Here is a 15,452-nt window from a genome sequence, read left to right as displayed (position 1 = left end):
TTAAAATCCAGATCCAAAAAGATAGTCTTTAAAACTGGCAGAAGCAGATGGAGCAATGTTATAAATCATAGTTTGCCCTTTTCCATAACTTTATCTAGAATAGAATATTAACATTTAATTTTTTTCTCTTGTCTTTGAGAAACACAAGCTTCTAGGATTCCCATGTGGGTTGACATGGTTGCTTAGGAAATTCTGGTGTTAAAATAGGAGAGCTATTATGACTTGTGCTACTGTAAACACTGATGTGGCTGTGTCACTATAGTATGCTGATTTTAAACCCTTTGCAAAAATACTGAGGAGTAGGATAGCTGGATCAAATGATGGTTTTATTTCTAGTTTTTTGAGGAATCTTCATGCTGCTTTCCAGGGTGTGTGTACCAATTTTCAGTCCCACCAGCAATGTATGAGTTTACGCTTTTCTCCACATCCTTGCCAACATTTATTGTTACTTTTATTCTTAGTAGTTGCCATTTTGACTGGAGTGAGATGAAGTCTCAGTGTAGTTTTAATTAGCATTTTTCTTAATTGCTAGAGATGTTAAACATTTTTTCATATATTTGTTGACCATTTGTATTTCTTTTGAGAAATATCTGTTTAGTTCCTTAGCCCATTTATTGATTGGGTTATTTGTTTTTTGGTGTTAAGTTTTTTGAGTCCTTTATATTCTGGATATTAATGCGTTATCTGAGGAGCAAGTAGCGAAGATTTTTCTCCCATTTTGTAGGCTCTCTCTTCACACGCTTGATTGTTTTCCTTTGCTGTGAAGAAGCTCTTTAATTTGATGCCATCCCACTTATTGATTTTACTTCTTACACTTTAGGAGTCTTGTTAAGGAAGTCACTTCCTGAGCTGACATGTTGGAATATTGGACCTACATTTTCTTGTAGTAAGTGTGGGGTTTCATTGGAATTCCTAGGTCTTTGATCCACATAGAGTTGAGTTTTGTGCAGGGTGAGAGATAGGGGTTAAATTTCATTCTGCTACATATGGATTTCCAGTTTTCCCAGTACCATTTGCTAAAAAGGCTATCTCTTTTCTAACATACATTTTTTGCACCTTTGCCTAGTATGAGATAACTTTATTTATGTGAGTTTGTCTCTGTATCTTCTTTTCTATTCCATTGATCTTCATGCCTGTTTTGGTGCCAGTACTGTGTTGTTTTTGTTCCTATACCTCTGTAGTATCATTTGACGTCCCATAATATAACGTCTCCTGCTTCAGTGTTCTTGCTAAGGATTGCTTTGGCTATTCTGGGTCTCTTATTTTTCCAAACGAATTTCAAGCATTTTCTATTTCTGTGAAGAATGTTATTGGAATTTTGATGGGAATTACATTGAATCTATGTAGTGCTTTTGGTAGTATGGCAGTTTTGACAATATTACTTTGGCCTATCCAAGAACATGGGAATTCTTTCCATCTTCTAAGGTCTTTTTCAATTTTTTTTAGAGTTCTGTAGTTTTCATTGGAGAGGTTCTTCGCCTATTTTGTTAGATCAATTCCCAAGGGGTTTTTCCTTTTTTTTTTTTTTTTGAGGCTATTGTGAATAGGATAGTTTTCCTAATTTTTTAAAGCAGATTCATCATTGGAGTAGGCACATGATTGATTTTTGTGTGTTAATTTTTAATCCTGCTACTTTGTTGAATTCATTTATGAGCTCTAGAACTCTTCTGGTGGAGAAGTTTGGGTCTTCTAAATATAGGATTATATCATTGGCAGATAGAGATAATTTTAGAAGCAGAGTTAGCTAAGTTATGGAGCCAACTTAGGGGCCCTTCAACAAATGAATGGATAAAGAAAATGTGTTATATATACACAGTGGAGTATTACTTGGCCATAAAGAAGAATGACTTTATGGCATTTGCTGGTAAATGGATGAAACTGGAGAGTATCCTGCTAAGTGAAATAAGATAGTCTCCCAAAGTCAAAGATAGATTGTTTTCTACTATATGTGGAAGTTAATCCACAAAGGTCAGGGGGATTAAAAAAAAAAAAATCAGTGGGTGGAGTAGACAAAGGGGAGTGGGGGGAAGGGAGGAAGAAGAAGAGATGGAATAAGGAGAGATAGTTAAATGTATATGACCTAACATTCTTATGTACATATATGAATATTCCATAGTGAATCTCACTAGCATGTACATAAACAAAACACTAATTAAAAACAAAACAACTGTAAGTAAGTAACAGAAAGATCTGTAGAGTACAGGTAAGGTAACAGGGGATGGGAGGAAGGAAGGGGAAGTACTAGGGACCGAATTAGAACAAATTATATTCCATGCTTTTATAATTATTTTATATTACATAATTATAATTCAAATGAGTTCTATTGTCATTGAACTACAATAACCAATTTTAAAAAACTAAAAAAATAAAAAATAGAACTATTGTATGAAAGATGATATGTCAAGAGCTTTGTAATGTTTTGAACAACCAATAAAAAAATAAAAATAAAAATATATTATTATATTTAAAAAAAAAAAAAAAAAAAAGAACTATTGGTGGAGGCTAGTGGCCCTAAGAGGATTTATACCCAGTAGAACAACTCTGTGCAAAGAAGTTAACTATGTAATTTAATGAGAAGAGGGAGTATTCTACCAGTTTTATCCTTTATTTTATCTTCTTTAGCATTAGTTCGTCAATCCTGTAGAATATTCATTTGTGGATGGCTCATAAACAAGGATGAAAAGATAATCCCACTAATGAAATTAAGACTTGAGTCAGGCTGATGTTAAAATAATTATACTTAACAAGAGTAAATACATTTAGGTTCCAAAATTAATTATTTGAACTCATATAGGGAGTAAGTCTGGCTTTATAGTATTTTGTCAAAAAAAGGTCTATGTTTCAATTGACCACATTATTAAAACTAATAACATTATTATTAAAACTAATAATTATTAAAACTAATAATGATTTTATTTGGTATTAAGATTTGGGAGAAAGAAAAAGATTGTGGGGCTCATCCTGGGTTGGTGGTGTGCTTGCTGGACATAATTTCCAGGGCCTCACCTTCAGAGATTGATTTATTAGGTCAGTAGAGAGTCCTGAAAATCTACTTGCTTGATAAGTCTCTTAGATGATTTTATTGGAATCTAAAGATAGATTGCTTTACATTTTTTATCTTTTGGTGACATTTGCTCTATGTGCTGTTCCTTTATATACAGAGATCAAGATGGGAGATAAACACCTTGCACTTTCACTCTAGGTAGAAAATAAATGACAACAAATTAAAGAAACAGTAATTTCAGGTTTGCATATGTGTTTAGGAGGATTGTATTATTATTTAGTAAGAGAACTGGTCTGTAATCTCAAATATTTCAAATGGTTTGTGATTGTTACAAGTTATGTGTTACACTAGTTAAGAGATGGGGCTGAACTTGCAGAATTCTTGAAATATTTTGTATGAGATGTGATAGAATTAATAGTAGACTTCCTATGACTGAAAGCCACAATTAAGAGTTTTGTACTTGACTACCATTGGTATGAGAGTGTAAGTATGCTGGTTCTAGACAAAGGAAATATGAAAAGGCAGAAAAGGAAATGATGGAAGTGATAATTGTTTCAAGAATGAAATAGTCTATTATGTGAAGATTTTTTTTTTCCCCATTGTTGGGATGGAGGGTGATCATATCTTCCAGCTTACTCAGGCCAGTTCTGGTTTATTTCTCCTGTTTTGATATAATTTTTAATGGTATCTTCTTACATTTTCAAGTACCCAAGTTAGATGAAAAATTATATTGTCATCGTAGTTAGAAGTAGTCTTTTATAAATAACTGATCTTAAGGCAGACCCATTTTGAGGAGCAAAAGGGTGGAGGAGATGAGGTGACAGAGATTTTGAAGTTTAAGTCTTTACATTATTTAGTTGTTACTTGTTTTCATGTTCATCTAATGCTTATGGTGGTAGATTTTTATTTTAATTAAATGGAGAAAGCATTATTGTTATTAGGCTATGAATAAGAATTTTAATTTAGTAACTTGTTTTTGTTTAATAATACTATTGATAGATGTAAGTACAATTTTTGAAATCATTAATTTTCTCTTTCTCTGGCACACAGCTGTTTGTCCATTCTATATTTCTATATTTTCTCATTTTTAGTTTGTCTGACAACAGACTGCATGGATAAGACTCTTGGTTGTTTTAATGGTTTTATAATAGAGTTATATTTGTTTGAACGTATGTTAAAATACTGCTCAGTTTTAACTTTTGTTCTGTAATATATTATGGTTTGTGACAATTTGATGCTATTAGTATGAATATAGATAGGTAAATTATTTGAGATTGATTGGAAACTGTTAGAACTTTAAGTAATCATCCTTTTTTGGTAACCTTGTCAATATTTACTGATGCACATGTAATGATTTAATGTTAATTTCTTTAGAAGCAAAATTTCATTTTTGTATTAATATTTATTTTTATAATTGCCTAGCCTAATATCAGGAGATATAGCCGCTTATCACTGCAAACTAATGTGCTTACTAATTCTTTTAATAATTAGGAATGATTAGAATTTTTAAAAAATTGCATGTTGAAGGTTTTAATCTGAAAAATTGAATTTAATTTTGTTTCTGAACATCGTTGCTTTTTTTAAAAAAATTGCTTTGCTGCAGTTATAGAATATAGTTGCTTTCTTCTTCTTTTGGTTAGGTAGTGTAAGAATTTATCTGAATGTGGTATCAGTGACTGGTGAATCAGACAAGTGTGATTAAGCCTTGATTATTCTAACTTTATTCTGAAGAAAATGTGTGTTATTTGCCACCTACTGAATTACACATAATGTAAAAAATAAAGGTAATTGACATAATAAGAATATTTTAAAACTAGAAAACAACATCTATTTGAGACTATGTTTTGGTTTATTCATTCTGTCTCCTCCATATTCCTCACCCAAACCTGTAATAAGCCAGTAGTTTAACTCTATTTAAAAAATTGAAAGAATCTTAATCTTGTTTGTTTTCTTTTTAAACTATGCAAACTGAAAAGTATTACCTTTTTACAAATTATATCCTAAGATTAGCCATAAAAATTAATTTCATCATCCATTTATTTCCTGTCTTGAAAATCATTCTATTGTCTTTGTTTGCAAAATAATTGTAAGCTTAGAATAATTTACGTGATGTATGGAGGAAAAAGAAAAAAACTTTTGAGTCTCTGATCCTGTCAGGTACTCTTTAGAGTAGCAGTGATGACCTCTCGTCTGCTCAGTGGATGGATGCTACTCTATTGTGGCAGCTTCAGGACATGCACAATTATCAAGGACAGAAGCTGTTCCAAGGAAAACCAAGGTGGTCTTAACTATTCACTACTAGTTCAGCTCTGTTCTTTTCTTCCTCCGGCAGTAATGGTAACAGCAGTAGCTGGAGCAGTCTTGGTTTAGAAGGAGATTTGTATGAGGACAATTTATCCTTTCCAACATCAGACAGGTTGGTCCAGTCTAGAAACTTAAAAACTGATGAGTCTTTCACCACTAATGCATGATGTCATATTCTTAAAGAGAATGTGGGTTACAGTACCAGTATTTATCAACCTGCTTTTCTCCTGTATTTTGACATGATTCTGCTTGATAAATTTACATCTAATGAAACAATTCAACTATGCTAAGACATGACTGACATCTAATTGCAAAATGTGTGACTGTATGCATGTGTTTCTCTGCTTGCTATTTTTCATTCTACCAATTATTATTTCATTAAAAAGAGCTTGCTTCCTACAGGATTTCTGTTGGCTTTTCTTTTTTCTTTTTTTTTTTGTATGTAGTTTTATTTTATACATAATGAAAGCATAGAAAAATGTTTTTATTGTGTTAAAAATATATGTAAGTGGCACCAATAGAAGTGCTAATTTTTTATTATTTATGAATTCTATAATATTCAAATGCCATATTATCTAAAATCAAATTAGAATAGTTTAGCTTTAAATTATTTAAAATTCAATTTTATTAAGAAATTACTTGGCTCTAAACATAATGGTAAGTTAGGACTTCTTGGTTATTGATAACTTTAGGCATCATTTGCAGTTCAAATTTTAACATGAAATGATGTGAGAAGCAATGCTTCCTTTTTTTGTCATTTCTCCCCTTTCCAAATTGTCATATGTCCTATTGTAACATTCATTTCTTACATTTCCAAGAAGTAGTTTATTAATTATTAATTAAGCCCCCCCTTTTTTTTAAATGCTGCTATTTTCTTCAAAAAGTGATGGAGAAGATGAGAAAGATGAAGATCATGAGGACAATGTAGAAGGTAACTGACAGTTTGTTTTTTCAAAGAGTTTGCTTGTTTTTTGTATAAGATTTCCTGGAGGAGTCTTTTACAGTTTGTATTTGTGCATCTTCATCAGATACTTTGTCTGGATTTGGGTTTTTTTTGTGTGTGTGTGTGTGTGTGGTGCTGGGGATTGAACCTGTGAGTCAAGCACTCTACCTACTGAGTTATGTCCCCAGCCCCTGGTATAGGTCCTTTTGAAAAGTTTGTATTGTTTGGTTGCCACTAGTAAAGTACTCATTGGTGTTAAGACTGGACTATTTTTAAAGAATTATTCAATTATTTGAGAAGAAATATATGATAATCTCTCCACATTGTTGTCATTTTCAAAATATAAAGATCTAAAATCCTTATGTTATAATTTGGTATAATTATGGCATATTACTCTCATAGTATTTTCCTTCCAAACTGGTAATTTTTAGAACTAATGTTTCATGCCAGACTGGCATGAATAAGTAAAAATGAAAAGATACTTCTAAGTGCCTCGGTAATTATTTATTCTTTAATTCCAGTTCTATACTCATGCATATGTATATGAGAGGAAAATATTAAAGCCTTCCTTAATGAATATAGTTCCACATATCTCAATACTAGATGTCATTGGCTTTTAATCCTTAATTCATATATTAGAATGCCTTGTGAATCTAGAAAATTTTCACATTGAAATGGAGTTTATGTTGTATTCAGATAATTGTTTAATTTTGCCCCCAAATCTTATTTTTCCTGAAAAATGAAAATACTAATAACATCTTCTATAGAGTAGCACATATAAATAAAATATATTTATGCTGTTTGAACCAGTGTATTTTTGTTCTTTCTTTAGAAGTAGGCAAACTGAGAAAATGCTGAAAAGAATTTCTTGAAATGTACTTTATAAAACTGTTGAGTTTCCAATCAGTTTTATCTTCAAGTGTCTTTGTTTGGGAAAGTTACATCCCTTTTTTAACCTAAAATCATCATATTTAAGATTATTATTAATTTTATTGTCTTTTGTGTATTAGACATTCTTCCTATAGGAAGTCTAGAAAGTTTTTCTCATCAAATATAAAGTCAGCATAGAACAGTATTTTTAGAATTAGCAATAGGCTAGGTAATGCTTGCTTTATTTTTGTTTACTAAAAATGTATTGGCTTTGTCTATAAAAGTTGTGTACTTTTTCCCAAGTAACACCTGTGAGCAGAATTATTCCAAAGACTATATATACATGGTATAAATGCATGTGGTAAGTATTTCTCAGTATTGCATAACTAACTTTACTGAAGAATTATTAGGCAGAAAGAGATAGAAGTTTATATAAATATGAATTTCATTTTAAAAATTTTCTTTTGACACCACCCAGACTGTTTTGGATTTCTTTTGTGAGTAGGTAGAAATAAGAAGGTTAATTATATGCAAGTTAGTCATTACTCAGCTTTTAAGATTATCATAGGTATTTCTCATTACATAGAAAGTTATAGCTAACTTTTTCAAATTTGTTAAAGGACATATTTCTCTGGATTTACAGAAAGATTAAAAATTTTGGAAATCCTAAGGCAACAAACCTTTGTATTAAAAACCTAATTGTCATTAAACAAGAAAATAAACTTGAGAGCAGCACCTTTTTTTATATTAGGCTGTACCAGAAAATTTCATGGTCTGGCTTTTGGGATTTAAGTGGTTACATATGACATCTCCCACCCACTTCACAAACACTATTTTGCCTAAAGAATGAAGTGATTGAGTGTGGAGCCACATTGCCAGTGTTCATATCCTGGCTTAGTCATTTTACATTGTAAGAGTCTGGATCTCTCTTGGCCTGAAAACTTACTTTTACCTGTAAAATAAAGGTGATGATACTTCATAGGGTGTTTGTGAGGATTAAAGGAGTTTATATATAAAAAAAATTTAGAATAGTACTTAGGATATAATATGTTATACCACGGTTTGCTGCTTTTCTTTCAGATTGTTTCTGTTTCATGTTTATTTTGATTGCAATGATAGCTTTATTTTCTCTCCTTTTACCTGTGAGTCATAATTTGACATAAATTATGACATATATAGTATTTGAATTCAGTACCTTACAATAGTATTTCACATTTGTGCTGTCACTAAAAGATCAAAGTTATTCCTTTGTTTTAGCATCATTTTTCCCTTTCAGAGAAATATTTTTGTGTTAGTATGGTACGGTTAAGAAAAGCATTCATTGAAATATATTTGTATATACTTGGAAACCAAAGTATTATGAGTTGAATTGATGAATTTCACTTCATATTGTTTAAATGTATTAGGTTTGGAGCAAGATGGAAAGATTCTGCTAATCACAAACATTGACATGGAGCCATGCACAGTGGACCCCCAGTTGAGGATTATTCTTCAGTGGCTTGTTGCTTCTGAGGCTGAAGTTGCGGAGCTTTATTTTCATGATTCTTCAAAGAAGGAGTTTGTATTAGTAAGTACTTACCTTATGAAGTGGTTGTGAGGATACATTTGACAGTATATAATGTTCTTGTCATCTTGTTAGTCTAGTAAGATACCTGTTGGCAAAGTGATTATATGCTTAGGCTGTGGAGTCGGCAGTTTGGGTTCAGGTGTCAGTTCTGCTACTTTCCAGCAATATAACTGTGGGGAAATTAACCAGTCTAATTTTCAGTTTCCTTAGTTGCACTTTGGAAATTTAAGTATGGAATCTACCTTACAGGGTTTGCAAAATTTTAATATAATAACTGTAAAAAGCAAAATGCTTAGCTTCATGCTGGGCATGCACTAAGTTCTCCAACTAACATGCCATTGATAGGCATTTTATGGGTTCCTATGAAAGATTGAGTTATTCTCTGTATTTATTTGATTCATAATTATTCTTAATAATTAATAAGATTCTTTCTCTGATAATCTAGTTTCCTGAGTATTCATTTTCAAAAGCCAATAAAATTTTAAATAAGATATTTTTATTGAGTGTTTAGTATGTGCTAAGCACTTGTTCATCAAGATTTTCAGTTTACAGTCTTAAGGACTTTTTTCCCTCCATAATTGTCTTTATTGAAAACTTAGGTGAAATATGATATATCAAGAACTATGTATTGTTTTGAACAACCAACAATAAAAAAAAAAAAAAGAAAACTTTGGTTTAATTTTATAGGGTGTAAAATAGTCTAGTGAATAACCAAGTTAGGTGGATCAATAATAACAAAAACGGAATACTCCAGTTACTCTTATTTTCTGATTCAGAATTTAGGAGGATATTGTTGAGAAAGAAGTATTTGAGAAGACATTATATACATACTTTTTTTATGTGTGTATTTTGTCATAATTTTTACTTACAGTAGACTTTTTCAGTGTAGGTTTCTGTTTGGAGCAGAAAGAGAAAATAGGATAGAAAGGAGTGCTCAGGAGATGAATTATCAAGGGGAAAGTATGGGTAGGAGAATTGTTAGAACTGAGCAGGTAGGCATACATTTTTTAAAAAGCTGAAGCAATTAAGAGGCAAGTACAGAATATCTTTGATGATAATGAGGATAATAGAAATACTTTATTTTGTGTCTTTATGCATGATATACTAGTAATTCTGATATTTACACTGTTGAGTAGAACAAACAAACATTATTACCATAAGCATAAATAGAAAATGAGAGATAATCATATAGAAACAAAAAATATAAAAGTCCACTTACATAAGTGAAAAAGATAAAATAGATCAATATTAAGAACTTTTTTGTGCTTAAAAGGACACTTATCAACAAAGTGAAAAGACAACTCACAGAATGGAAAAAAATTTGCAAATTATATGTCTGATAACAGTCTTTACCTATATATATACAGAATTCTTATAACTTAATAAAAAAAGGCAGATAATCCAATTAATAAATGGGCAGAGAATCTGAATTATAGTGGCCAAGTATGTGAAAAGATGGTCAGCTTCATTAGCTGTTAGGTAAATAAACACAGATCAAAACCACTGTGAGCTTCCCATCCTGTAGGAGGAATATAATCAGAAAGGTAATAACAAGAATTGGCAAGGATGCAGAGAAATTAGATCCTTCATATATTGATGTGAGAATCTAAAATGATGTAATTGCTTTGGAAAACATCCTGACAGTTCCTCAGAAAATTGAATACAGTTATTATCATGTTACCCAGCAATTTCTACTACGAGGTGTATGTGCAAGAAAAATGAAAACATACATCCACACAAAAACTTGTGCACAAATGTCCTTAGCAACATAGGTAAAGGGTAGGCATGTCCTAAGTATCCATCAACTGTTGAATTGATAAGTGTGATATATTCACGAATTGGAGCATTATTTGTCAATAAAAAGTAATGAAATAGTGAAACATTTCATTAAACATTTTAGGTAGAACCTTAAAATAATTATGCTAAGTGAAAGAAGATGGTCACAAAAGACCACACATAATTTATGATTCTGTTTATATGAAATACCCAAAGTAGATTAAATCTGCAGAGGCCAAAAATAGATTAGTGGTTGCCTTGGATAGAGGGGGTTAGGAAGAAATGGGGAGTAAGTTCTGACAGGTAGGACTTTCCATTTGATATGATGAGGAAAAATGTTCTAATATTGATTGTGGTGATAGTTGCATTCCTCTTGGTGACTATACTAAACACAATTGTATGTGAATTCTATCTCAATAAAGCTGTTTTTTAAAAAAGAATAAATATGGGACTGGGTTTGTGGTTCAGTGGCAGAACGCTTGCCTAGCATGTGTTAGGCACTAGGTTTGAGTCTCAGTACCACATATAGATAAATAAATTTTAAAAAGGTCCACCAACAACTTAAAAATAAAAAAGGATAAGCATATTTACTTACAGTAAATTAAAGTAGCTTTTCAAAATTTAAATTACTGATCTTTCAAAACTTAAGAACTTATAGAGTAAATAGACAAAAAAGTAAATGAAGTCATGTTCTGATTAGCCTCAGTAGAGTTTATTTAAAACTGTATTTATTTATTTTTGTGTTGAGACATTAACATTTCTTAACTTAGAAAACCTTGTTTCCGTTGAGGCTGGAGTGTGTCTTCCAGAATAAAACCATACTATATGTTGTGGAAGGAAAATCCACATCCTTTTATTAAGTTTGACATTGTCTTTATTATTTTATGTTCCTAATTAAGGTTGTGGCAGATGTATTTAGTTAGGTGAAGAATTTCCTGTAGAGAGTAAGCCTCTGCACTCCCACACAGACTGTCCCTGGGGTGAGGTTTGTGGAGTTGTGTCTCCAAGCAGTCCCAGTCTCATTCTGTGGAAGAGATGTATTTATAAAGGGCAGGAAGGGGTAATGTTTAATTTGGGTAAAGGGGTGGTGCTTTAGAGGATAAGATCTTAGTATAACTGGGAAACAATATTTAGTTGGAAGCAGTAGAATTCTGTTTTATCTAATGATAAAATAAAAACTTTGTTATAAAATTATTTTCTCCTAACTTTTGACATATCTGTCTTTCTTAGCTTTCAAAACGATTACAAGAAAAAGGATGGAAAGTGGGAGACGTCCTGCAGGCTGTGTTTAAATACTACGAAGTGGTGGAAAAGGCTTCCACTGAGGAGAGATGCAAGTCTCTGTTTGATTGGCTCTTGGAAAATGCATAGAACAAATCCCCAAACAGTATATTTTGTTATTTGTTTTGGGAGGGGAAGAAACAGATAAACATACTTAGGATAAAATTTGAGTAGTTAATATTAACGTTTTAAGTAAAATGGGAGGAAAGTAAATATAGCTTTTAAGTGCTTTCTGTCCTCACAGTGTATATAGTTCATACTTTTGTAATCTCTGTCAAAATATTATCTTCACCTATTCTGTATGGTTGTGTAGTGTGTTAGGACCCTAAGAACGTGTATGTGGAGGAAGGTCAACTGGGAGGCTTTCGGGGCATTGTCTAACAGCATTCTTTTTGCATACACACAGTGCTGCTTGAAACTACACTGAGGTGGCTGAGGAGGAGTTTCCATGATAAAGAGAGTTTTGCTCTTTTGCATACAAATGGTATCTGACTAATGACTATCTGACATCAAAAGTAAAATTGAGCCTTTTTTGATTTCAATAGATTCATAGGCTTTGGTCCTGCTTTTTTAAAAATCAGTTTTATTAACATAGATTAGCTATTAGAAGTTTCTTGATTTCCCCAAATTTTAATTTCTTAGTAAAAAACTTTAGTGTCTTAGGTTTTTGTAAACATCAAAAACTATAGTTTTCCCAGCCTTCCATCAAAGGACATTATCTGCCAGTGCTGCTGATTGTCCTGGCATGAAAGTAAGTATCTGTGTGTGTGTTTAAAGGAGAACTTGAATCTTGCCAGTGGTTTTTTTCTTCTTCTTCTTTTTTTTTTTTAAATTTTTTTTCTTAGTTAGAAACACACTATTTAACATTAAAAAGGTGCTTCAAAATAAAATGCTTATGAAGATTGTGCAGTAAAAATTTTTGTCTTTTATTCTATAATTGAGGTTAAGGTTGCAAAACATTCAAATTTTTAAAATTAATGTTAAATATGGAAATACATTCAGAGGAGCCTAATAATGGTTTTCATTGTTGAATTTTTTAAAAAAACTCCCTCCTTTATCAGGAATTATTTTTTTTTTTCCTAGAAAAATGGGGATTTTCCATCTTTCAGTGAAATATGTCTACTGTTTTGTAAAGTTTTGACATGATTTTCCTGGGCTCTCCATTTCCTAATACTTTGTCTTCAAAAACTGCAAGTTGACATGAATAAGAGGACTGAGATTATGTCTTGGTTTTGTATGTGTGTGTTAGTATGTGTAAGTTTTGGGTTCTTCTACTAGTGGATTTTGTAATTGAGGGTGAGTCACTTTCTGTGGGGGCTTTAATTTTGTTCCATTGCATTTTCTTTTGTCCTGAGCACTGACAGTTCTGGAAGCTGTAGAAAACATAGCATCTGCCAGGGAGTAGGAAATCAGGGCACTTACATTAATTCAAATTAAAAATTATGGTAGAGAAATGTGTTTTATAATGAAAGACTCAAATTTGCTTTTTAAGAAAAATGCCAAAAGCTATTTAAATATTTTGAGGTTGTATTGTAAGCTTTGGTTTTTCTCAGTTTAAAATAACAGACACAGGGGAGGCTTTAAACATAATTTTCCTAAAGGTTTTTCAAGTATTTTTAAAGGTGAAAAAGCAGGAAATGTATAACCAGAATTGTTTCTGTCTGAGGCAGCACTGGATTGAGTTTTAAATGTTAGGACCAGGAATGTTTGCTTTTGTTAACTGTAAGGTAGATTAGTTGATTATCAAGTTTAGATTGCAGTTTTACAAGTAACTTTCAAATTGATTTAGTAATTTGGATGTATGTATGGGTTTGATTAACAGCAAAACTGAGTTCTGAATTTCTTTTAAAATAACATGATAATATAGTGTAGTTTTGTAAAACTCTGTTTGAAAATGCTTATTTCTGTTAATAGAATAATCACTTTGAAGTAAGGTTTCCTCATATTCTTCTTTCTTTCTTTTTTTCTTTTTTTGCTGGAGCTGTGCTGGGTTCAGAGTTCCCCTATTTAACAATTACCTGATGACAGGCCAATCATTAGGTATTAGCATGTGTGGTAATAATAGTGGAACTCCATACTTAAATCAATTCAGTGCAGGAGGTTAGAGAAAATATTAACTATTGATAGGTGTGAAAAGAGGTGTGGGTTCAGCATACTTATATAGAGAGAAAATGTTAGAGAATAGAGCAGTATCTCTTAATTAAGTACAGTCTAAACTTTCTTTAAAAGCACTTTGTGACTTTCCAGAGACACTCTAGATCTGTTTGGTTGCTCAGTCTTCAGAACAGCTGTGTTGAGGATAGCTGTGTCTTATTTTATTACAAATTGGTTTTGACATATTTATATGGTAACATTGTAATATTGCCATTCTGTTCATTTTGGTTGTAATGAAATATGTCTTTAGAACTGTTAAAATTGTGTTGTGCAATGAACTGAATTCTTTTGCTTATCCATTTTAAAATTGTCCTGCCAACTGTGGAAAGAAAGTGAATGACACCTTTGACAAGGAGTTTTCAGAATATTATTTCAGACCTTTATTATTTCAGAATATTATTTTGCTTGGCAAAATATGCTTTAGGATGCACTAAAATTTTGTTAGCAATAGCTTAAAAAAAAAAAAGAATACAAGTCTTTCATGTAGTTCTTTCCCTAAGCCAAGTTTAAATTACATTTACATTTTTGGTATTAGTAATGTTGATACTGAAAATATTTCCTGATTTATTCAAAGGATGATTCATTTATAAATTACATATGAAGATAACTATCTATTGGATGGTTTGATATGATTTAATGGTGTTATAAAACATTTGAGAGTGTTCACTCGGTGATGATATGTGATATCTTTATACTTTGAAACATGTTCTACTTACCTTTCTAAATATTTGATGTAAATTAAACTCAATTCATAATACATTTATTCTGCTTACATATGGGTTTTATGTTGCTGTTAGGAGAATTTAATTCCCTATTAAGTGCACCATGTATAAAGTGAAAGATAGTTTGCCCATTTGACATTAGGTGACTTTGATGTTAGGGCATATTTCTTAAATGCCAAGTGTAATCTTCATTCATCATCAGAGTCCAGATTCAAATGTCTGCTTAATTATTTAGATAATATTATTCCACTTAATATCATCAGTTTCCCAGCAGTATATCACTTTACATTTTATGTTTTTCAAAGAAAACTTTACACAGAATTTTTTTTTAATGTGATGCATCCATACTCAGGGTAGGAAAAATACTTTCCTTTAAAAACCCTGTCCACCTGTCATCAGCACAAGAGAATTAGAGCAACAGGAGAAATTAGAAAAATTGTACTGCAGAGTGAAATGTATTTTTTCTCATTTTCAGCAAAATCCCTGTGAGCATTTACTCATTTACTGTATTCCTGCTGTGAAGATGCAGATGCAGTGTTAGTCACTCTTGTCACTTTATTTATTTATTTGTTTACCATCCATGTACATTCCTTTCATATGAATAGAGTTGTGATTCTAGAAGTTCTCATTTTGTTTCTGTTGTAATGTTGAATACTATTTAATGCCCAGTTTTAATATTGCTGAATTTGCTAACTTTGGTTAACTGTGCAGTGTTAAAATAATCCACATTCTTGTTTAATTACTAGATATATAGCAAAAGCAGCCTTGAATAATTATAGCTGTTTATTTGGCTGTGCTCAGTTACTACATTATAATCTTGTACTGTTTAAT

General features: G+C 31.5%; 1 protein-coding gene across 8 annotated transcripts in view; it reads left to right on the top strand.

Annotated features, from left to right (window-relative positions):
• Positions 1-14,948, top strand: part of Akap11 (A-kinase anchoring protein 11) — a 47,759-nt gene extending 32,811 nt beyond the window's left edge. For 6 of the 8 annotated variants that reach the window (XM_048800967.1, XM_048800968.1, XM_048800969.1 and 3 more), the window contains 4 exons: positions 5,337-5,420; positions 6,193-6,239; positions 8,528-8,688; positions 11,695-14,948. In XM_048800967.1, the coding sequence (XP_048656924.1) occupies positions 5,337-5,420; positions 6,193-6,239; positions 8,528-8,688; positions 11,695-11,835 (433 nt within the window). In that variant the 3' untranslated portion in view covers positions 11,836-14,948. Of the gene's footprint in view, positions 1-820; positions 1,245-5,336; positions 5,421-6,192; positions 6,240-8,527; positions 8,689-11,694 lie in introns of those variants that run through there. The other 2 variants (XM_048800970.1, XM_048800971.1) reach the window with 2 other exon arrangements.
• The last annotated feature ends 504 nt before the right edge of the window (positions 14,949-15,452 follow it).

The sequence above is a fragment of the Marmota marmota genome, unplaced genomic scaffold (genome assembly GCF_001458135.2).
Source record: "Marmota marmota marmota unplaced genomic scaffold, marMar, whole genome shotgun sequence".
Lineage (NCBI taxonomy): Eukaryota > Metazoa > Chordata > Mammalia > Rodentia > Sciuridae > Marmota > Marmota marmota.
Note: the sequence above shows the minus strand (reverse complement) of the source record. Positions and strands in the feature narration are given on the sequence as shown.